This window comes from Drosophila montana, unplaced genomic scaffold, assembly GCF_035044405.1.
Source record: "Drosophila montana isolate Dmon_TW-CO22-7 unplaced genomic scaffold, ASM3504440v1 contig_3200_1, whole genome shotgun sequence".
NCBI classification, from domain to species: domain Eukaryota; kingdom Metazoa; phylum Arthropoda; class Insecta; order Diptera; family Drosophilidae; genus Drosophila; species Drosophila montana.
The window spans coordinates 2611901-2634785 of record NW_026998080.1 but is presented as its reverse complement, the minus strand read 5'-3'; the positions used below and the strand labels follow the sequence as shown (position 1 = coordinate 2634785).

General features: G+C 43.2%; 3 protein-coding genes across 4 annotated transcripts; 2 read left to right on the top strand and 1 right to left on the bottom strand.

Moving 5' to 3' along the window:
* Window positions 1-93: 93 nt before the first annotated feature.
* Achl (Achilles) lies at window positions 94-4718 on the top strand. Its single transcript, XM_064687592.1, has one exon. It carries the CDS (start codon window positions 906-908, stop codon window positions 3564-3566), a length of 2661 nt encoding a protein of 886 aa, XP_064543662.1. The 5' UTR covers window positions 94-905; the 3' UTR covers window positions 3567-4718.
* Window positions 4719-15838: 11120 nt separating this feature from the next.
* Window positions 15839-19601, top strand: lms (lateral muscles scarcer). Of its 2 annotated transcripts, none has more exons than XM_064687218.1 (3): window positions 15839-15966; window positions 18596-18741; window positions 18802-19601. In XM_064687218.1, exon 3 carries the CDS (start codon window positions 18898-18900, stop codon window positions 19549-19551), a length of 654 nt encoding a protein of 217 aa, XP_064543288.1. In that variant the 5' UTR covers window positions 15839-15966; window positions 18596-18741; window positions 18802-18897; the 3' UTR covers window positions 19552-19601. The 2 variants fall into 2 exon arrangements, with proteins under 2 accessions (XP_064543288.1, XP_064543287.1); XM_064687217.1 differs by lacking the exon at window positions 15839-15966 and adding an exon at window positions 16411-16942.
* On the bottom strand, window positions 19584-22702 carry Mgat1 (alpha-1,3-mannosyl-glycoprotein 2-beta-N-acetylglucosaminyltransferase). The gene is made up of 6 exons (XM_064687216.1): window positions 21643-22702; window positions 21155-21585; window positions 20993-21097; window positions 20842-20932; window positions 20615-20785; window positions 19584-20555 (listed from the first exon to the last, which is right to left on the bottom strand). The coding sequence occupies exons 1-6, from the start codon at window positions 22120-22122 to the stop codon at window positions 20442-20444; spliced, it is 1392 nt and encodes a 463-aa protein (XP_064543286.1). The 5' UTR covers window positions 22123-22702; the 3' UTR covers window positions 19584-20441.
* Between the last annotated feature and the right edge of the window lie 183 nt (window positions 22703-22885).

The following is a 22885-nucleotide window of genomic DNA, read 5'->3' as shown; positions in this document are numbered from 1 at the left end:
AACATGAAAAATACAAAAATTAAACGAAAGCAGAGGGTATTTAACCGACCTCAAATCAATTTGCAATTTCAGTCTATCTCCGCGTTGCAGCGTTGCATGAACTCGCGTACAAAACGGATCCATATAAAACGACAACAACTACAACAAATACCTGGCAAACGCCCTAAAGACAACGGAAATAATTAAGAAACTCGCACGGGCAACAACTGAACAAACGGAATAATAACAAATAAAAAAAATACAGCAACAACAACAAAAAGCAAAAAAAACCCAAATGCATACAAAATTGTAAATTTGAAATTTTATAACAATTTATTTAACAAGAAAAACAATAACAACAAATTGTTGCGGTGCCGTTTTTAACGACTATCCAAATGGTGTCGGTGTCAAGCGCGGCCTAGAAAACAAAAAACAGCGAAACACTCGCCCCCGCCCCCGCGCCCCCCTCTCTTACCAATACAAAATAAACTATATTCAGACAGAATTCCAAGCACGTTTCAAGCAGGCTGCAGAATTACGCAAAATAAACCCAACGAGCAACAACAAACAACAACAACAAACAGCTGACGTTCATTGAACGCCCAAAGCTGAGCGTAAATGCACACACTGAGTGCCAAATGTAAGTGCACCACAGACAGCAGCAGTTGGAGCTGAACTTGAAAGTGAAAGTGAAATTTGCCCCAGACAAAAGCAGGCAGCAGCTCAAGCGCTTACAGATAGAGATACATAGACACAGAGAGGCAGATACAGATACAAATACAAATACAGAGACAGATACAGATACAGATACAGATACAGATACAATTGTAGCTGCCAATACAATTTGGAGCTGTGAGCATTAATACAATTTTTCAGCAGCTTTTGCTGGAGTGCCCAGTGCTCAGAGCATCAGCCATCGTTCCAAGATGAGCGACCAGGATCAGGGTACAGCCAGTCCCAGGCGTAGCAGCTACGAGGTCAAGGTACCGCAGGGACACACCTTTGTCGTCAGCCCCGTGGTGGCCAGCCCCATACTGACAGCGGTGCCCGTTATGAAGCCTGCGACGCCGCCAACGACTCAGCTAGCGGAGGAGGCGGAGCTGGAGGAGCAGCCTTGCTGCAGCTCACAGGCTGTGGTGCCATTGTCCTCCTCGCTGCCCTCCAAGCTGCTGCGTTTGCATGCCAAACGCTCGGCGCAGGCGCTGCTGCATCAGATGGAATCGCTAGATTCGCAGTTCGGTTCCGGATCCGAGGATGCACCAAACAGTCCGAGTGCGCCGCCTATGTCTCCGCCGCTGTCGACGCCCAGCGATGACAAGCATCTGGATGTGGGCATGGGCTCGTCCATAGGCGACTCCGAGGAGTCCGAGGAGGATGATGAGCTCAAGCCGCTGGCCGTGGACAATCACATCATAAACGAACCGGAACTGACCGAAGGTCAGGCGTCGCCGCCAGCCGTGCCGCTTAGCGAGGCCAATCTGGAGAAGTTTCGCAAGCATCACATGGACAACATCTACTTGCATCCCAATTTCAGTTTGGATGCCTCGCCGCCACCAGCCGTGGCACCAGCTAATTCGCCTGTAATGGAAACGCGCCGAGTGCATCGCTCGTTCCTCAGCCTAAAGAAGCCGGCCGAGGATGAGCCACAGGCGCCGCCGCCGCCGCCGCAGACACTCCAGGCGGAGCAGCCTGCGGAGCTGGCCAATGAGATAGACACGCTGGAGCCGGCGCTGGTGCCAAGCGATGAGCTGGCCGCGGAAATAGTCGAGGCCGTTGAGTTTTATTTCTCCAACGAGAGCATACTCAAGGATGCCTTTCTGCTCAAGCACGTGCGTCGCAACAAGGAGGGCTTCGTCAGCCTCAAGCTGGTGTCCAGCTTCAAGCGCGTGCGCCAGCTGACCCGCGAGTGGAAAGTCGTCGGCGATGCCGTGCGCCGCAAGTCGCGCAAGATCGAGCTGAATGAGCAGGGCACCAAGGTGCGCCGTCTGGAGCCGTTGCCCAGCTTCGATGAGACCATGCCCTCGCGCACCATTGTGGCCTGCGATCTGCCGCTGGACAAGCTGAGCATTGAGAAGGTCTCCGACCTGTTCTCCAAGTGCGGCGAGATCGCCCTGATACGTATACTCAAGCCGGGCATGGCCATACCCGTGGATGTGCGCCAGTTTATGAACAAGTATCCGGAGCTGCAGCAAAAGGAATGCGCGCTCGTTGAGTATCTGGAATCGTCTTCGGCACGCGAAGCACTCCATCTGGATGGACCGTTCCAGGTCTACGAGATGGTGGCGCCCAAGAAGAAGACGGGCAAGAAGGCGGCCGTCATCCAACTGGCCGCACCCGTTGCCCGCATGGTGGAGAATTATCGCTACTATAGCGATGCCAACTGCGAGCGGACGCGTGGCGGCAGCTTCTCCGGCATGCCCAGCCATGAGCCGCTGCATGACCTGCGCTTCAAGCTGAAGCGCAACAACTCGGACTTCCAGCCGAGCTACTATCAGCAGCAGCAGCAGCAGTCATATCACCACCAGGCCGCTGCTTATCACGGCCATGGACATGGCTATCAGCACTATCAGTCACGTGGCAGCATTGGCCTGGAGCAGCACCAGCAGGCGCAGTCGCCGGGTTTTTTCGGCTATGTGCCCAGGCGTTACAGCAATACGTCCACCATCTCGGCCAACACGGCTGCTGCCTTGGGCGAGCCCTCAACGCCGCCTTCCGCTGTCGTCGCGAACAGCAGCAGCAGCAATGTTAATCCAATGCCTGTGGCGCCGGTGAGCAGCCTGCAGCGCCGGCTGTCCAACTGCTCGGAGCAGAACTATGCTCCCGACTCGGCGGGTCTCACCATGTCGCGTCGCGTGAGCAACTGCTCGGAGACGGGCGCACCACAGCGTCGCGATTCCAACTGCTCGGAGAGCTGCCCGTGCTCTAGACGCGTCTCCGACTTTGGCCAGTCGGAGACATATCGCAAGAGCTCCGTCTGCTCCAACGGCAGCTGCCCGGGCAATGGCGAGCGGCGCTACTCAAATGGCTCCATGCAGTTCGAGCGCAGCTTCTCCAATGCCAGCGATGGCAACGGCTTCTATCGTCGCCCCTCCAACGACTTCAATGTGGAGCGCGAGCGCGAGCGTGATCGTGATCGTGAGCCCGATCAGCTGGTGGGCGGCGGTGGGGGTGGCTATCAGGTGTGGCCTCGTCGCTACTCCAACAACTTCCAGCAGCTGAGCAGCAAGCTGGCGGCCTACGACAATGCCCAGTACATTGGCGGGCGTCGCATCTCCACAGACTCCGGCTACGATCGCCGCTGCTCCTTTGGCTCCGAGGGCTTTGAGGGATCGCCGCGCTCCCGCACCGGCAGCTTCCTGAGCAACTACAAGCATGGCGGCGGCGTCGGTGGCTCCGGCAGCGACTATGATGGCCAGCCACGTTCGCGCACAGGCAGCTTCCTGGATGGCTCGCCGCGCTCCCGTTCCGGCTCCTTTGCCCAGCGCGCCGCCGAGAGTCTGGTCCGCACGCCCATGGGGCCCGATGGCAGCAAGGGTTTCGGCCAGCGTGCCCGTAAGTTTGGCCAGACCATATCGCCCGTCAACTAGGACTGGGTCCAAAGGAATTGTTAACTAATTTTAGTGGGTATATTTTGTTAATCCAATTGTTTTTATTGTGAAACTATTAATGGCTGTACACTGTGATGCTGTCCACCTGTCCAACAACCACGACCGCGACCACGCCCACGCCCTTTAGCCCAGCAGGGCGTAAGCAGAGTTATAGATACAACAACAAAAAGAACGTCACGAATTTGTATGTCATAAGTCTTAACTAAATTAATTCAACTCCGTTGAGAGTAGAAAATGTGGCATTTCTCTTGCACTTGTCCCACTGTGCAGCTACCTATTTTTGATATTTAATACCCTATAACTTAATGGAATGTTGGAGAAGAAGCAGCACTGCCAGTAAATAGTTTTGAAAATTCACAAATATGAAAAGAACTACAGAGAATTTCATAGAATGAGAAAGGTTTTTAAAAAAATATTAATTTTAGGTAAGATTTTATGTATAGGAATTAAGAAGATATTAAACGTTGTTGAAAATTCGAGAAAAAAACTTTGAGAGTTAGGAGTTAGTAAATGTAGAAAGTCAATTTTAATTTACTTTGATTATTATTTTATTTTTTCTGTTGCAAGTTTAGGACATACAGTTAAAGTATGCCATAAACTAACTAGCGAAGATCCTACAGATCGCCTGCTAAAGGGCCATAGTTAAAACGTAAACTAAGTCTACGGCTGCATCTGTAAAATACTTATCCTGATTGCCGAAGGTGGGCCGTAATACACTGCAAGAATTAAAGAACTTAATTAGAGTCTCAGGTTTATAGATTAGAACTAGTTAATAGGTCAGCAACAGGAATGCCACATTTTCTAGTTTTACGTAATTTTTTATTGTTTTTCTTTTGATTTCTACATGTTTTTGTTTTTTTTTCCCCCTTTATTTTTGCCAATATTTTAGCTAGTTTAATAATTCATATATGTTATACTAGGTTTAAGAAACTCGGTTGTCCTTGCGAGGAAACAGCAAAACGGTTTATTACAGGAGAGAATAAAAATATTTTTCATTTTTAGCTTTTAATTTTCTTTTGTGCAAACATAAATGATAATTTATGTTTTAAAATAGGTGCCAATTAAATATAAACTTAACTATTTTTATATGCATAACTCAATAAATATTTTAAAATATTAATATGCCTATTGTTAAACCCCGCAAATATATATGTGCAACACAACAAAGTATCTATGAGTTTTTTTATTTCTTCACTTATTATTTTTCTTAAAAGCTGAACTTGAAAGAGGCACCCACAAGGCTGGCCCTTGCTCAAAATGTGTCCCACAAATAATGCCGACTCACGGTCCATGTGAAAGATTGCGCAATTGCCAAACTGAAAGCAAATATTCGCAGCCACTCGAGAACCGTTTGAGGCTCGAAGGTAACTAGGCCAACGAATCAAAGATACAGATACAGATACATACAGCTTCCATTGCAGATACAGATACAGATACAGATACAAGCTCTGCTATGTGAAAGCGAAATTGTTTGGCTCGAAATGTTTTCAAACTCGGCTTGAACGCGAATCTGATTATCGATTCGCAAATGCGCATTTATGAGCTTAATATTAAATTTGTATTGTGACACACGATCCATGCAAAATGTGCGGACGCGTGACGCATGCAACGCCAAGTCCAAGTATCTCGACCCCTTTCCCCTCGTTGCCAGCCTGCGGCTGAGACGCTCGTAATTGTTAATAAAGCGGCCGTTAGCATTGTTGGCCAGCTATTGGTATTTGTTTGCGGTTGTTGCTGTTTTATTTTTTTATATTTTTAAAGCTGCAGTTGAAGTACTTATACTCTGGCACTCGGTATCTTAATCGTTGGCCGTGCGTGTGCGATTTTTTTGTGCTTCCAAGGTATTCGCATGTTGTACTTTATTATTAAAATATTTCAATATCTTTTTGCCATTTTTTGCGTTGCGCACGCATTGCGCCGCCCACTCCAAAAAGCCAAAGAGTTGCGGCAAAAAAACAAAAACCGAAATCAACTAAAAACCCGTTTTTTAGCGCTGAACTAATTGTCGCACATTTCTCAAAGCGTGGGCAAAGGAGCTGTGCTCCAGCTTCATGGGTAAATTTACTACGAACGTATCTATCTATATGAGAGCCATGTATCTATGGGAAGCTGTGCGTGCCGCTTGCATAACTCTAATGTGGTTTAATCTGCAGCCAGATGAAGGCCCCCACATGCAATTTGTGTAGCCGCCGCTTGGGGCAGGCACGACTGAGGCGGCGGCGATTATGCGAGCTAATTGAAGATCAGCGCTATTCGATGTGGGATGCCTTATGCGCATATAACTTCCGGCTAAGGTACATTTAAGTATGGTCACTAAATTTAGCAGCTCAACGCAATTTATGCTAATTGTGTTGGCGAACAGGAATAAAACATTTCGAAAATGAAAGCAAACGCCTGAGAAATGAAAGCTGAAAGCTGAGCAACCGGTTCGCGTTCGCATCTGATCAGAACAGAGCATCAAATTAATTAAATGTAATGCAGGCAGGGTTCATCCCCAAATGCATTGTCCGAGGCATTCCAGGCCTTATTTAAAAACATTGTAAATTATACGATATAAGAGCTGGGGCCAACAAACAGCGAGCATTTAGCTGATAGGTCTGCTCGGTCTGTCGATGACATAACCCGACCCGATTCGGTCCAGTCCAGTCCAGTCCAGTCCAATCGGCGACTGGACACGCTGTGCATTGAACTGTGCCCGTGATTAGCTGTCGTGGGCACCAAATTGAGCTGTTCAGCTGCTGAGTTGCTGCCACTTGTGGCGAATCTTGACGCTGACCTTGACATGCGTCTCGCTTTTGGCGCACTGCGTTATCCTTGAGGCGGCTAAAAATGTCTCAAAGCGTTGCGCCGCGCCGCGCCGCGACGCGCCACGCCGCATAACGTTCGCAAATTCAATGAAACTCATCGCCGCGGGCTGTGCGTAGAACGTGCCGTGTGGCAAGTGCTGCTGGCAACAACCTTGACCGTCATTCAACGAGTATACGAAAAAGGCCTTTCGGCTACGCAGCCATACGACGACAGGCAATGAGAAATTGGACTGCGATAGCGACTGCGAATGCGACTGTTCACATGGCGTATGCGCAATATATTCACTTCCGGCACTCGAATAAAGGTTGCGCCTTTTGTTTTGGCTTGTCATGTGCGAGGGTTTTTCATTTATCTTCAAGTACAATAGTTAAGAACCACGTCTACCTGTTTTCAAGCAAACAAAGAAAAGTGCGTAGAAATTTCCGCTAAACAACATTGAAATTCACATTTAGTCCGCTTTATTTGCAGCCACTGTGCGTTTGTTTTTTGTTTCAATCTCAATTGCATAAACAATTCTCGTCGGGGCTGACCTCAACACGTTCTCTCTCTAGCCAAATAAAAATAAATTCACAAATATCGTACACTCATAAAATAAATAAATTGCGATTTTACACTGATGTTCAGTATTATTTAACATAAATTCGGTAATTTCCCAATTTGTGTTTCAAATAGAATATCTTTTTGTGGGTGCTATGATTTTAAATCGAATCGTACTTATGTAATATATACAAACTTTAAGCATATGTGAGCTTGGTTTCGACTTTTACTGTGTCTTCCGATTATATTTCTAGTATTATTTATTCAAATATTTTGTGATTTTCATTATTCATATAGTCATTTGTTTTTAAGTGCTCTACAGCAGAAAAACTGGCTGGTGCGATGGTTCGTATAGACATAGAATATAGAATAAATGTGCCTCTTGAGATCACAGCAGGGATTTAGTCAAGTTAGAGCTTTATGCCTAAACAAAACGAAAGGAGTTTTACAGATCTTTTAAGAACCTCAAAATGACCAAAAATTTCAAGCGATCGATTGGCATTCAAGGCTTTTCAGGATTCGACTTCAAATTGCACCCAACAATTTGCTCAGGCGGTTTGTCCAAAAAATGTTCCAAAATTAAATAAATAAAATATATAAACAATTAGATGCATAACCTGAGAGTCCCGGGGTAAGCAATTCGGATGGATCAGAGCTATTAACTGGCCAGAGGACACCCAAATCGTCCTGTTTATTTTTGCTGTTTGCTTGCGGACCGCAAATTAAACTATACAATGAAAAACTAAAAGCCATCGTTTTGTTTAAACTTGAAATTTGGGTAATTTGGAACAGCTGCGCGCAAGCCCAAGCTATAAAGAACTAGATATTACTATAAAGAACTAGATCGGCTATAGGTAAATTACAATTATTAAAATCACGAATCATTCTTGCTTTTAAGTCTTTTAGTTTTTAGAGAGAAACAATTTGTTTTTTTTTTTGAACATGAAAGAGCTTCAAAGCTTCATCTTGCTTCTAATAATACATAGAGAAAATTTCATGGTCATCAGAGGGCAATATTAAATTTCCCATCTTCAGCATACTTCCCACATTTGGGTAATATTTTATCTACTTCGAACATACTTACTTATAATAAATAAATGCGCAGAATATGTTTGTTAAATTTATATGGGAAATTTTGTCATTTTGCTAGATTCCGAACTTTTCATGCAAAAAATATATATAGAATGCAACGAACCTGTAAAAAGTGTGAATCCTAGAGTAAATGAATGTATGTGTAAATATATTTACAATTTTAATATTAATATTAATATTAATATTAATAATATAATATTGCAAGAAAAATAAATTATGGTTTGTCTTGCGGTTTAAAATGCGGACCACTCCGAAATTGGACTGTATTTAGCCGAGATATCGCCATTTCCAAAAAAACAGCCCGATATCGGGTTTTTTTTGGCCGAGAAATAGTCATTTATAGCCGTTTGTAGCGGTTTTTAGCAGAATTTTAGTATTACTGCATACTTTCGTGGCATTCACGAGTAATTAGAAACATTCGCTTGCTGCCCGAAAGTATGCAGTATAACTGGTGCTTCGGTGTTTTATGGCATGGAAGTATGCAATGATTTATTTATAAAATAATTAAATATTTTTTTTTTTTTGTTATTTCCGATTTGGAAAAAGTCGGGGACGTCATAAATTTTCCCCAAATTGTCTTATGTCATTTGCCAGCATTACTGCTAATTAAGAGAAGGCAGTTCTGTCGTACAGGAGATCCAATTGTGGACAGGATCTACCGCAGAGCGTCGAACCGGGTCAGAAAGCTGCTGGAGCGGCATAGACAAAGGAAAACCGACCGTTTTTTGGAAAATGTTTCTCCAAATGAGTCTTCAAGTCACTCCCTGTGGAGACTGGCGAGAAGGTATAAACAGCAAGTGACTCCCAAATTTGCGATCAGAAAGCCTGACGGATCTTGGGCCAGATCTCCAAAGGAACGTGCTGATGCATTCGCTGAAGACTTAGACGAACGCTTCAACGAAGTCTCAGAGCACATAGCATGACTTAATACTAGAAAAGCCCCTGGCGAAGATGGGATTGACACAACACAACGATTAAAGCAATGCCGGTCAGTGCAGTCCTATTTTTAGTACTAATCTTCAATGCGGTATTGAGACTGGGGCATGTACCAAGTCAGTGGAAAAAGGCAAGGATATGCATGATCCATAAGGCTGGAAAGAGCTCCTCGTCCTTAGACTCATATAGACCAATTAGTCTGTTGACCACGATTGGCAAACTCTTTGAACGTTGCTTGCTCACGAGACTGCTGTCAATTGATAGGATTAAACAAAAAATGCCTCCCTTTCAGTTTGGATTCCGAAAATCTCATGGCACACCAGAACAGCTAAATAGGGCTGTGAATTTCATTCTCTAGGGGTTCGAAGCCAAAGAATACGTAGTGGCAGCGTACTTGGACATAAAACAAGCCTTCGACAGAGTCCGGCATGACTACAGCCGATTTTTTTTTCTACTTCCGACCTAGGAGTGCGCAAAGTCGGGGAGGTCATAAACAAACAGACTGCAAACTACATAACGCGACTGGGAAACCATCCAAATCGACTGGCTAGGCGCCTTCTAAAGAGGCGTCGAATTTGGAGGAGTCCGAACGCGGAGGAGATTGCGGAGGTCTCATCCAATCGATCTCCCAGATCGATATATAAAGTCACCGTAACTTTGTTAATTTTATATTAGACTTAATAGTAGACTAAGTAGTATTGTAAATTTTCTAATAAATTTAATTTAAGTTGTTCTCATAAAAAAAAAGTCTACAGCCCAACGAATATTAAGTTGGAAAGCAGCAGATAATTGATAATTGAGCACAGTAAATATTCTGTTATAAATAAAATAATTCAATATATATGTTCATTTAAGATGTTCACATTACCCCATGAACTTGATTGATTAATCCCACCCTAAAGTAATCTTCAATAACTAAACTGCCTAATTAAAACTCTCTCAGTCTATACATAATTCCCATTTTCAGCTTCTGACAGGACTACATTCCGTTTGCCCGCCAGGATGCGACAGTCGCGACACTCTGACGACAATTTGGAATGCCTCCAATGCCCCAACCTTAGGCACAGCTCCTGGCCCAGAATCAGGGCCAGACACAGTCACCTACACATGCCACAGTAGACATTTTTATTTACTAGCTGGCGCCTGAGGCGTTCGCTAATTGCGCCTAAACGCCAGCAATAGGCGCCAACAGCAGCAGCAGCAGCAACAACAACAACAACAACAATTTAGGGGAACAGGAAATAGCTGAACGGGAATGAGGAAACTTGTTTTGGATTACGACTGGGGAGTCGGACTGGGGACTTGGTCTGGGCCGTGCGCTTTGTAGTTGATAGCCTTTGCATTTAGTTGCCACATCGTAGCTAATAATAAAAGCTAATTAAGCATTACTGTGACAACACCTGTAAGTTATAAATGTGTGCGCGTGTGTGTGTGTGTGTATACAACACTTTCCACAATAAATTGCCACTAAATGTCACTAATAAGTGTCTGCCTCGAGTGAGCTGCAACAAGAGACATCGAGAGTTGGACAGAGTGAGAGGTGCATAGTTTTTCCAGGCAGCAACTTGCTTTTCTAATTAATTTATGATTTTCCTCACCGCATTAATCTCACTCAAATGGCTGGCGGCTGTGCTGGAGGATGTGGGGCGCCTCAAGCGCGCACGTTCCCAAATGAGTTGTGGTTGTTGCTTGCCCAAAAAAAAATGTCATGCAGATGTGCCCCGCGTGTTGTTGCTGTTGTTGTTGTTGTTGTTGCTTCGGTCTTAGGGGCAGCAGCAGCAGCTCATGTTTTCTTAGACATTTATCATAATTTCCAAAGAGTGGCAGCTACATCAAATTATGTCTTTGTTGGCTCAAAATTGGGCTGCTACGTGGATTATGCGATTTGGGGCAAACGTGTGGCGTCTCCTTTTCGATGCAACAAGTGCAACAGCAACGGCAAGAGTTGCCCGGTTAAGACAGCGCGCTGTCAGCTTAAGTGGCATTTGCCAAAACACTTTCTTGGAAATTAATTAAAACATATGCTCATCACTCAGTACCATAAATCAGGCCCCGGCGACAATTATCAGTTTCAATTTGTGCGTAAAACTGTTTGATATCACAGAGAAGCAGCAACAACAACAAGCAGCTTGTGTCCCAGGCCAATTAGCAGGCAACAGCTAGACCCCAGACAAGAGCAGCAGCAGCAGCAGCAGCAACAACATCGTTTGGTATTGCTTTAACCCTTGTTTGGGGCGCAATTTGCCGCCACTTTGAGGAGGGGCAAGTTTGGTTGCAGCTCATTAAAATGCCGCCGCAATTGTAGCAAAAGTCAAAGAAATTAAGCAAAATGCCGTACACAATTTCATCGATGCGTTGAGGTGGCAACAGAACAGCTCAACTCGAGTCGACTCGACTGGAGTCGACTCGCAATCAAGTCACAACTTGAGGTGCTGCTGAGGCACGAGGCGTTGTTTTTCCACTGGGGCGTGCTGGCATTTTTCCTAGCAACACCCTGTTGCCTGCCCCAGCGCCCAGCTCCCGTTGTGTCTTGTCAACTGTCGTCCACTGAGTAATTACGCCAAATTAATTGCCCGGCGCTGTCAGTTGCGCATTGTCTGCTAATTTTTTCCAATTGCTGCTTGCCGCATGCTACGTGCAACGTGCAACGTGCAACGTTTAATTGCCGCCATCAGCACGTGATTATCCAAAATTGATTGTGCCGTTGCAGTTGGGCTTTGATTTAGTTTTTGTGCCTATAAAAAGACGCAATGGGAAACTGGATGCCACGCCCCCACTCACCCACCGACAGCCCACTCCTCTAGAGGCAGGCCATAAAAAACGTTGATTTAAACTGCATGTTTTGTAAATATCTAATTTGATAATTGGTTGTAATTTATGAGTTTTGTCTGCGCGTACAAAACATGCATAAATGACGCCTTTTATGCGCTCGCTCCGCTTCTCAGAACTCCCCACACACGAAATGAGCGCACATTAAATTAATATGCATTTCTTCTTCTTATATTCCTCGTTTTTTCTTCTTTTTTTTTTAATTATTATTTATATCTGTCAGCTTATAAGGCGCGGATATGTGCAGCAGTTAATGTCTTGAGGGAGTTTTTCATGAATGAAATAAAATCCAGACGTTGCCTAATGAGAAAACAACCAAATGAGGTAAGTTTTCGGAAACCGCAAAGGATGCTGAAATTTGAGAATGGAATCGAATTAGGCGCTCAATTGAAACTAAAGTTTAAAAAATTGAAGTATATTAAGTATATTAAAGTTAATTGGAATGAATACTCAATTGATACTAAGACTAATAATTGATATATGTTATTTTAATATATGTCTTGTATGGGAAAAGAGTAAAAAAAAAAACAAGTAAGAGGTTCTAGTCGGGAGCCCCCGACTAGGGGATAACCTGAAACCTCTTCTTCCGACAGGCGATAGGTATAAAATGAAAAATACTTGATATATATATATACTAGTAGCTACATGTCAAGTTTGGTGACTCTAGCTCATATTAGTTGTCGAAATCGCTAAAAAAAAACAGGATTTCGATATCGATTTTAATCGATTACTTGGAAACTGGGCAAGTTATCGAATATCGGGTACAAACTCTGCGCGGGCACTAGGAGGACCTATAGGCAAAATTTCAAGTCTCTCTGAGATCTCTCTGAGATCCTTGCGTTCATACATACGGACAGACGGACAGACAGACGGACATGGCTAGATCGACTCGGCTGTTGATGCTGATCAAGAATATATATACTTTATGGGGTCGGAGATGATTCCTTCTGCCTGTTTCTTACATTTGCATAAATACATTACATTTTACCCATATTTAATGGGTTCAGGGTATAATTATATGATGAACAGCAACTTAATTTATTTAGGTCATCCGCTGAAGACTTTTCAATTAACGCATCTTCCAACTATTGACCACTTAATGAAAATGGGTCAAAACAATATGTTATAACAATTTAAATATAAAATCTAGTAAGACCAATTACCGAAAATGTTTAGTGGAGTCTTATACTTACATACATTAAAAGCATACTGCATAAAACATGATCTAAAATATTGGAAATAATTTTCATTAGGAATTCACTTATTCATTAATTATTTTTTAAATTTATTCACGTTATTTGTAAGAAGGAAAACCTTTAAAGAAATTACCCTGCGTCGCCCGAATTAAATGAAAAATTTTGAAAATGCAAGTTGTCCGGAAATGCGCTCGACTTTGTGCACATTTAAAGCCGCCCAAGATTGTTATGTTATGGTTATGTTTGTTTGCTCAAAATATTAAAACCCTATAGTTTTGTACTTTAATCATAGCTAAATTTAACAAATATAATAATTGAAAATTGCTGCTGAATTTGAACTCATAAATTTACTTTTGCAAAGCGCTTTGCTGTCGATGTTTACAATAAAAACTTTGGCCACCATTTTTCCCACTTAGGGATTGAGTTTTACCTAAACTTAGCTCCAGTTGATAAAGTATGTCCTCTATATGTAACCTACCTGTCATGTTATAGCCAAAATAGCTGGCCAAACCTTAGCAAAAATAATACAAAATTAAGAGATTGAGCTGTGGCAGGCAGGTCAAAGTCTTTTGTATTTAAATACATAGACACATGGAAATACAGCCGCAGTTTTATAAAAAAAAAGATCCCACCTGCTAATAAAAACAAATATCAATAATTATAATTCTTTATAGAAGAGATCGAAAATGAACTCAAAGAGCGAAGATAAATAAAAACTTCAATTTAATTTCTATTGATAAAGTTGAAATGTTTTAAGAGACATTTTCCCATCTAGAAGGTCCCTTAGACTTGTTGTCTCGTATTGCAGTCCTATTTGTTTCTGACACAAATTAGCGTCAAGGCAAACAAACAGCCCAGCAAATGAATCATGCTAAAATTTCGTGAAAGAGTTCAATGCACGCCCAGCCACAAGATGCGGGACATGGACTTCACCTTTGACGTAATCGGAAACCCAAATACACGAGCGATGGCGTGGGAGTGCCTCGGACAGATGTTTAGTCCGGGGCATTTCTTCTAACTTGAATGCATCATTAGTCGACAAAACACAAAAAAAGGGACGAACAAAAAACGGCGAGCGTCACACGCGACTCGACGCGGAGCCGGAGTCGTAGTTGCAGTCGGAGACGGAGTCGGAGACGAAGACGGAGACGAAGACGGAGCCGTGATTTATGTTGCGTGCGCCTGACAAACACTTGAGAAGTGATGATTTATAATGAAGATGCATGCATTCGTATTAATTAAATGAGTTTTTTTGTGACACGGTTGCGCTCCATTTAACGTTAAATGCCAGTGGAGGACGACGACGACGGGCTCCAAGCTAAGGAGATCCGATTAATGTAGGTTTCATGCAGATATATATATCGGAGCATCCAGTTACTGCTTCGGTTTCCTTAGCTGGCCCAGAGGGCCGGCTGCAAATTGGTAATTGATTTGGAATGCCAGTGCCAAGTGGCTATATTCAGCGATCTGGCAGCGGAATTTAAAATATGGCAAGCAATAGTCGAATATTCATTAAGCGCAATTATGAAAATTAAGTTGTCATTTTGATTTGAATGTGGCGGCATGCGGCATGCGGCATGCGGCATGTGGCATGCGGCTCATAAGCAATATGCTCATTAAATTAAATCAAACTGACAGCCGGCCTGGCTAAATAGATGGGCCCAGCCCGTTCTCATTCCACGATCACCCTCCTTAGCCCCCTCTCACCTCTCTGCCCGCTGCCACCACGCTCCCCCTTTGCATCTTCCCTGTCGCTCACTTCCATAGTTTAGCAGCAGCGCCGACTAATTAACGTGCTTTCACATATTTTGCTCAAATTGTGCATGAATAATGAAGACATTATCGCGACGCGATGTTACAGGCTGCTGCCAGCGGAGACACCCTGTATAATTGGCGAACAGCCAATTGCAAACTATCCTCGGCTAAGGCAATTTTCCATGCCCCCCTCTCTCTCTCTCTCTCTCTCTCTATCTCACTCGCACTGTTGCCGTCTCTTTCGCCTGAATTATGTGTTAATAATTTGGAATTAATGAACGTTTTACATGTTCCTCGAAATCTGCCCAGCCATAGGAAACCGACAAAATTGTTTATTGCACAAAAAGTGTGCCTGCCAAATGGTGGCTAATAAACTGAAACAGAAATATTTATAGAGAAAATGGGATAGAATACAGTATAGAGAATTACAATGGCGGCATACGAGTTCTTATACCTTGTAGGGGATATCATAATTCTGTCACGAGATGTCTTCGATCAGGATCTGGTCATTTAATTTAACTATATTATTTATTCAAAGCAATGGAAAGTCAGTTAAGCCTTGGTCTATAATATCTTTATAGTTCTATAGGTAGTATTTTATAGGGGATTTCATAATTCTGTCACGAGATGTCTTCGACCTTATTAAGACTATATATTCTAGATCAGGATCTAGTCTTTTAATTGCAAAGACACCAATTTAACTATATTATTTATTCAAAGGAATGGAAAATATGTTTTGGTTCTAAAGGTCGAATTTTGTAGGGGATAAATGAGATGTTTTCGACCTCATAATCTATATATATATTCTAGAACAGGATCTATTCTTTTAATTGTAAACAGATCAATTTAACTATATGATATGCATATGCATAGGCATATATGCAATCAGTTCAGCATTGGTCTACAATATGTTTTAGTTCTGTAGGTCGAATTTTGTAATTTGCACGATAATTTAATCAAACTCAACATTAGGAGTTATCCGTCAGAAAATTATAACAAATTTTTAAGTAAATGTCTACAAGAGTATTTATTAATTATTATTTGTCAGAATATTATAAAAACATTTCCAAGTAAATGTCCACAAGAGTATTTATGCTTCGGCGTGCCTAAGATAGTCATACTTTTCCCTAATATTCTAATTAAAGTTCCCTTCGAATTAAGAAAACTTTGCATATTTCCGAAAGTATATTGAATGTAGGCTTGTTTTTCCAGAAGAACTAAAAAAAGTAAGGTATAAAATTGCAATCCTCAATTAAAATTGAAAGAATTGAAATAAAAAGGGCCTAACAGAGAAACGTGAGAGCATGCAAAAAATGACATACTTGAATCGAAATCGTGATTGAAATAAGCAAAATTTATGAGTACATTCATCTTTAGGCTACCCCACCGAAGGGGACATACAACCCACATATGAGTGTATGTAGCTTATGAAATATGTTTGCAAACTTATTAAATATATTTAGCAAGGCATCAAAATATTAAATAGCGCTACTTGTAAACAATTAGCCGAAAATTATGATCGTACAAAAAGAACCAAAAAAAAAGAGAAGTAAAACAAATCCCAGACATATAGACATTACGTGGACACGCCCACCACACGCCGAGAGGCAGCGACAATTTCACACATGTTATATAAATAAACATATGTGTGGCTTTTCGTGAAGAGTAACGTCTTCGAGCAGCCCGACCATTTCTTTCCAATGCATTGCCACAGTTCCGGCGAGTGGAAAGAGTCGGCTATATGGCCACAGGCCACGCCCACTTGAGATCTGTTGTCTTCAATACGCAGGATGCGTTCCGTATTCGAATTCAAATTAGTTTTTCGAAACAAGTCGCCGCGCGCTGTTGTGTCTGATTCCGGCTACGGCCCCATACGAAATATCCGATCCGATCCGATCCGTTCCGATCTGATCTAATCCTAAGTGAAAATGAACGCGCAATCTGTGGTGCGTCGCCATCCGCACAGTTTCTCGATCGAACAGATTCTAGCCAAGCCCGAGCCACATAGTCCCAGCAGTTATGTGGACAAGGCGTCCAGTTTCGAAGTGATCCACGATAATCAAGTCCAGTTGGCGCACAACGAAAGTGGGCGGGTCAGCTGTGATGTTTCGCGCGTGTCCAGTCCAGCGACATCCAGCTGCCTGGAGGACGGCCTGGACGATGGCAAAAGTGATATAGAGCTTGCCTCGGATGACGGGAGTGGTGCGTATTAAATTCAAATTCACACGGATATTGGCTGAGGTTGTGGGAGGTTCTTATTGATGTAGAATGTTTGTGTTGTTCCTCTTAAATGGGATGCAATAGGATGATTGCATTGTATTTAAAATTGCATATTTCATAAATACTTCCCAATTTGAATAGCATTAGAACTGCGACAAATTTAAGCAGCTTCTTTTTATCTTTAAAAACGTTCGGTCTAAATTGAAAACTGGATTAAAAAAACGCAAACTGTTGGCAATAACCGACTGGTTATTACTCTTTAGAAACCCCAATATCAGCTTAAACAGGCAACTAGCCAAATTGATTAACATACATTGGTCTTTCCCGATGTGCCACGATCTTTAGTTTAATCGATCTTTGAACACGATGAAACCAAAGATCATGGCACATCGGTATATAAATCAATTTGAATGCCATAAAAAGTGAAAAGTATTTATTAAACAATCATTTGCAATCATTTGACATTCATTCTATATTCGGTTAGTCGAAACTCGGAAAGATTTCGAATTTTCGAATAACATATCACTTTATCTGAGGCGGGTTTGAGTATATATGCCTAGGTTAAATAGCGTCGGAAAATTTACGTACAGACATTAATTGGATAAAACCAATCAATTTGTGAACGATACAAAAATATATACAAATAGGTCCAAATACACAATATAATATGAACTGAAGAAAAGGAAAAGAAAAGAAAATCTGTTTTTATATTGTTGTAAAAAATAGTACAACATTTGTGTTCTTGTGGCACAATTTGTGAGGATTACAGAAAAAATGATGATTTTATTTCTTTCGCTGAAGCGTTTTATACAATTTTGATTATATAGTTTACATATTATCAATCATTTTATATAGAACTATATCTATTCAGATGATCGTGTGTGGTTAAAAGATGCCGGAAGCAGATTATTTATTCGTTGCCTAGTAAAAGTTATAAAGTAAAGGAAAATTGACTGGCCGTCGGGCGAAGATGCCACAATTAGAAATCAGAAGACTTTTGCCATTTCTAATAGTTCACATTATAAGCTCTAAAAAAATATTATTTGTTAAGTCACCTCTGCTAATAGCTAGCTTTTAAGCGAAACATAAAGATTAATTATTGGAAAAGTCATAAAAAAAAGAGAACATCATTCACTAATATGCATTGGCTGAGTGATCTCGTCTGTCATGTGCGCGATCCACAAACAAATAATCTGAAATTGGCCCGAGGGGCGTCACAAAATGGGCCGCCCGCTAATGATGCAAATGTGGGACGGAAAGCCGCCCCATGGGCAACATGGTTATGGCTTATCTCATTTTTCGAAAGAAAATGTCACTGAAAATTTATATGACAATTTGTTTACGGTCAAGTCGGGAGAAATGTGCTGCCAAATGGCCAATTAGATTGGCCAGCATTGACCACAATCAAGATGAAATGATGCCAATTAAAATCGAGCGTCAAGTGTTTTTGCATACAGGGTGCTCTCGGCGCTGTGACCTCTGCCAATTAGTAGATTGGCAATTGGCAAATTCGAATTAGCCGCAAATTGTTTGGCAGAGCACCCGACCCGACAATGGCCGCAGTCGATAGCAATTAATGTCTAAATCTGATTCACATACCATGCGGGATTCCTTTTCGTTCCCTTTGCATTGCAGCGCACGACGATCGCAAGAAGCGTCCACGCACCGCCTTCTCCGCCGCCCAGATCAAGGCGCTGGAAACGGAGTTCGAGCGTGGCAAATATTTATCCGTAGCCAAGCGCACGGCGCTAGCCAAGCAGCTTCAGCTTACCGAGACACAGGTGAGCAGCAGCAAGTTCCAATTAGTACTTGATTTTATATTCACTTTGCTTAATTTGTAGATCAAGATCTGGTTCCAGAACCGACGCACCAAGTGGAAACGCAAATACACCTCGGACGTGGAGACGCTCGCCTCCCATTACTACTCGCAGCTGGGCATGGGTGGCATGGCGCGTCCCATGGTCGTGGGCGATCGCCTCTGGCTGTTCAGCCAGACTCCTGCGGGTCCCACGCCCATACAGTCCATCATGTTGAATGGCAGCGGCTCCGCGCCGCCCATGCGTCCATACGGTCCAGCCGCTAGTGCGCCTGGCATGCCGCCTCTGCACGGCTCAAGCGTTATTGAGAGCGCCAGGAATGCCATATTGTCGCGTGGACAACCGCTTAACTTTGCGCTGCCTTTTGGCCTGGCCAAGCCACCACCGCCCCCGCCGCCAGCCGGAGCAGCGACTTCTCCAGCCAGTTATGTGCCGCGCTGTAAGCCGTATCCGAGCAGCTTTGCGGACTATATACCGCCACATGCCCACAACGAATCTTATCTTCAGCTGAAGTATGCTACGCTGCCGCCGGAAGCGGATGCGGATGCGGGCACCAGCAATGGTCTGGCCGAGCTGGAGCGCGTGTTCGGTGATGCCAATGCCAATTTTCTGCTGAACAAAAACGTGCCAGTCGCCGCCAGCAACATCTCCTGTGGCTATGGACACGAGGGACTGGCGCAGGCGCAACGCAGCCGACGCGCCACGCAATCCGAGTCCGAGTGCAGTGACATTGACTGCGAGCAGCTGGACGAGGAGGCGGACGCTGCGGAATAGGCACATCAATCAAATGAAAAGTCAGCTTGTAGTTAGTTATCTTTACAATCTATGTTTATACGCCACACACAAAAATATGCTCATATAAATACAAATAGTCATACAGATGTGATGAGTATGTTGTCTGTAGGTTAGTAGCTATCACTATTTGACAGTGGCAGGCACACAGAGTAGTAGGATGTGAGGGGGTTATTTCACTGGGGAATTGTAAGTGTGTGCCTGTCTCCCGAAATGCTTAGAGTTAACTATGGCTATTCTATGTTACATGTTGTGGGTCGGTTGTTGGCTCTCTTTCAAATTACACAAATTACACGAATTATAATTAGATAAATCAAAATCACAAAAGACTTATGTTTAGCGGCCGTTACAGACTTTCGAGCTCGATCTGGAGTTGGAGTTTCTTTCATTCAACTTAACAACTAAATGCCCATTTGTACAGTAAATAAGAGCGAATCAGCATTAACAGAAATAACATTGCAACAAAGTCAGCGACTGCTGTGACTATATATACATATTATCTAATACTTTCAACTTGTCGTTGCTATTGCTTCGGTTACAAATTTCAATTGGCTGTGTGCTTCGAGATTGGGGCGGAGGGTACGGATCTGACTATAACATAGAATTGGATCGGTCTCGTTGCACAAGTATTACAAATTACAAATTATATATATACGTAGTTGTAGTAACTGGAGTCTCATCTTCGATCGGTTTAGCACTGGTTGCGAAACATTAATTAATTTTACAATTTAAACTAAACTACTTAATGAGCAAAAAATAAACTTTTAGTCCTATTTTTTGGTATTGCAAAAAGTTTTCAAACAATCATTTTGATTCGTTACGTGTTGCATTGAGCTGAGCTTAGGGTCTAGCTAGTAACTAGTTTAGTGATGTTAGCTCCATGACAGGTCATAGCCCTTCCAATTAGCACTAGGCGCTAAATGTACACGTCGCTTATTATAGTAGAACGAAACGATGCCATGGTAAGCGGTGCGTGGCACACCACTCTGTCGAAGATAAGATAAATATTAGACACAATATGTTGAGATATCTGAGAGATGCTAACCTTGAAATCGTCCATGAGCCCAAGCATTCTGGTTATGCGTTTGTACTGATCACGATTATTGTACTGCATGCGCACTGGTCCCTCCATTGCAATGAGATTGAGACGCAGCTCGTCAAAGGTGACCAGGGGAAGCACATAGACTTGCTTTAAAAACGTGTTATCATAATTTTCCTGCAGAATACACAATAAGTTAGTTGATCGTCCAGTAAACGACAGAATGTACGCACTTTTAATAAATAACTCATATTTATTTTGCTAAACTGTACAAAATCCTCGCTGAGCCTAATATGCTTCAGATATTTGTCGAAAAACAAACCGCTGAAAGAAAGTACAGAAACATATTAATTTCTAATACGTAGAAATATTCTAATCACTTACTTTGACACGCCAATCTTGCCAAAAGTGCGAGTACGTGAGATTTCAGGTCTAATGCAAACGCGATCCTTGCGTTGCTCCGGATGCCGTATCCAATCATCCCAGAAGCTGCAAAGAAAATTAGCATATAATAATTATGTTCAAGCTATATGTCCTGCAACTTACGATTTGGGCCATTTGACAGACAGCTCGCTCCACAGCTCCTTGGTCAGCATCCAACCTAGGCCGGGAAAGAAATCGGTGCGATAGAGCAGCTCAGGCTTGGCCGAGTCTATAACGTTCGCCTTGCCATTGTCATTCCAAGCCGAAACACACCAAAGACTCTTGTCCTGCTTGAGCAGCTTGTGCGTGCCCAGAAAGTACTCGAAGAAATCGGGCGCCACATTCAAATCGTCCTCAACAATTACTACAAAATCAAAGCCAATATGGAATGTGGTATTCAGCGCCCAGCCGTAGTGTCGTGCAATCTTGTAGTAGCCCTTGAACTTCTTCTCCTTGGGCAGCACTGAGATATCGCTCTGGTCGGGCTGCTCTATGAGCGTTAGTTGGTTGCCAAATGACTGAATGGCTTGTTTGGTCAGCTCATCGCCGCAATCCTACAGAAATAATTATTTGAGTTGTTGATCGCTTAGCTTGCGCCATGCAACACTTACCTGGGAAACAATTATGGGAAACTGCTCGATGCTGGGTCGATATTGGACCAGATTCTCCAGACACTTGACGACCGAGATGCGATTGCAGGCAAATACCAGGATGGGTATGACAGGCTCACCATTCGCCAGATATGTTCGAGTTGGTATTTCCGCTGATGTTATCACTGACGGGGCGAGTGTTGCTTTCAGATTCTGTTCCAGCAGTTCATTGGAGATTTCAGCTGCGACAATTGTTATTTTTGGGGTTGTGGTCATCTGCTGGTCGGTGTATTTGAGTCTCAGAAATTCAATTAGAGTTTGTGATAATCTCAAGCTTTTCGTCTGCTCCTTTAATGCTTTTGGCATTATTTGTTTCACCTGCTGCCGTCGTTGCATCGTGTCCAGCTGGGCAGTGCTATTGCGCAGTAGTATATAATACGTAATGAACGTCCACATGATGAGGAAGCTAATCACCATCACTTGCACCTTCCGCGAACGCATATTGCTGTGTGCGGGCTAAGCAGCGGGCTGGGCAGCGGAAGGGGCGTCAAACGGTTCACGTGTTCGTCGTAATCACTTGATATCTCACGCTAGCTGAGCTCGCTGTGGCTAGTGCAGCATCTGTTTGATGTGAATGGCTCGTCGTCTGAGTGAAAATTGAAATAGTTTGTGTTTGTTGAAGCGCCAGGTGCGCTCATGTATTGCGTGCTGTTTTAATCGGTGGGAGTGGAAGCTTTGTTGTTGTTGTTGTGTTTGTTGTTTGCGTTGTTGCTGGTTTTGCTGTCGTCGGTGCGCTGGACAACAGCAGCCCTCGCAGCGGCTCAGTTTTGCAAAGTTTATGCTGCTGTCGCACCACATTAGCATCAACTGCTGGCGTTGTGTGACAATGGCAAGGGCGGCTGGCGGTGTCTGTGCTTGGCCGCTACATTTATATATGGATCACGCGTTACGCACCAGCGCTTGACTTAATGACAAATCGTGTTGATGTGGAAAGCAATGCGCCAGCTTGGCAATATGCTAAAATGCGCAAACCAAACAAAAGCGCACACGTTGCTTGTTTCTCTTAATTGTAAAACTGTGTTTGTTGTGTGATTTACTTTTGGTATTTTAAGATGTCTGATAGTCGGTCACACTTTCCAAGTCAGCTGGCATTTTTTCAATGTTAGGCAACACTGTAGCAGTTATGTTAACTCAAATTGGTGCTGTACTGCTGCTGTTGCTGCTAACTTTAAATCTGCTGTGTTGTGCAGCGAGCGTAATTTGA

Excerpts from the sequence above, each read along its gene's own strand:
- Achl (XM_064687592.1), top strand. The coding sequence starts at position 906 with ATGAGCGACCAGGATCAGGGTACAGCCAGTCCCAGGCGTAGCAGCTAC.
- lms (XM_064687217.1), top strand. The coding sequence starts at position 16,669 with ATGAACGCGCAATCTGTGGTGCGTCGCCATCCGCACAGTTTCTCGATC. Across the intron at positions 16,943-18,595 it reads TGCCTCGGATGACGGGAGTG|CGCACGACGATCGCAAGAAG; the intron begins GTGCGTATTAAA and ends TTTGCATTGCAG. Across the intron at positions 18,742-18,801 it reads TTCAGCTTACCGAGACACAG|ATCAAGATCTGGTTCCAGAA; the intron begins GTGAGCAGCAGC and ends CTTAATTTGTAG.
- Mgat1 (XM_064687216.1), bottom strand. The coding sequence starts at position 22,122 with ATGCGTTCGCGGAAGGTGCAAGTGATGGTGATTAGCTTCCTCATCATG. Across the intron at positions 21,586-21,642 it reads TTCCCATAATTGTTTCCCAG|GATTGCGGCGATGAGCTGAC; the intron begins GTAAGTGTTGCA and ends TTATTTCTGTAG. Across the intron at positions 20,556-20,614 it reads GGCTCATGGACGATTTCAAG|AGTGGTGTGCCACGCACCGC; the intron begins GTTAGCATCTCT and ends TATCTTCGACAG.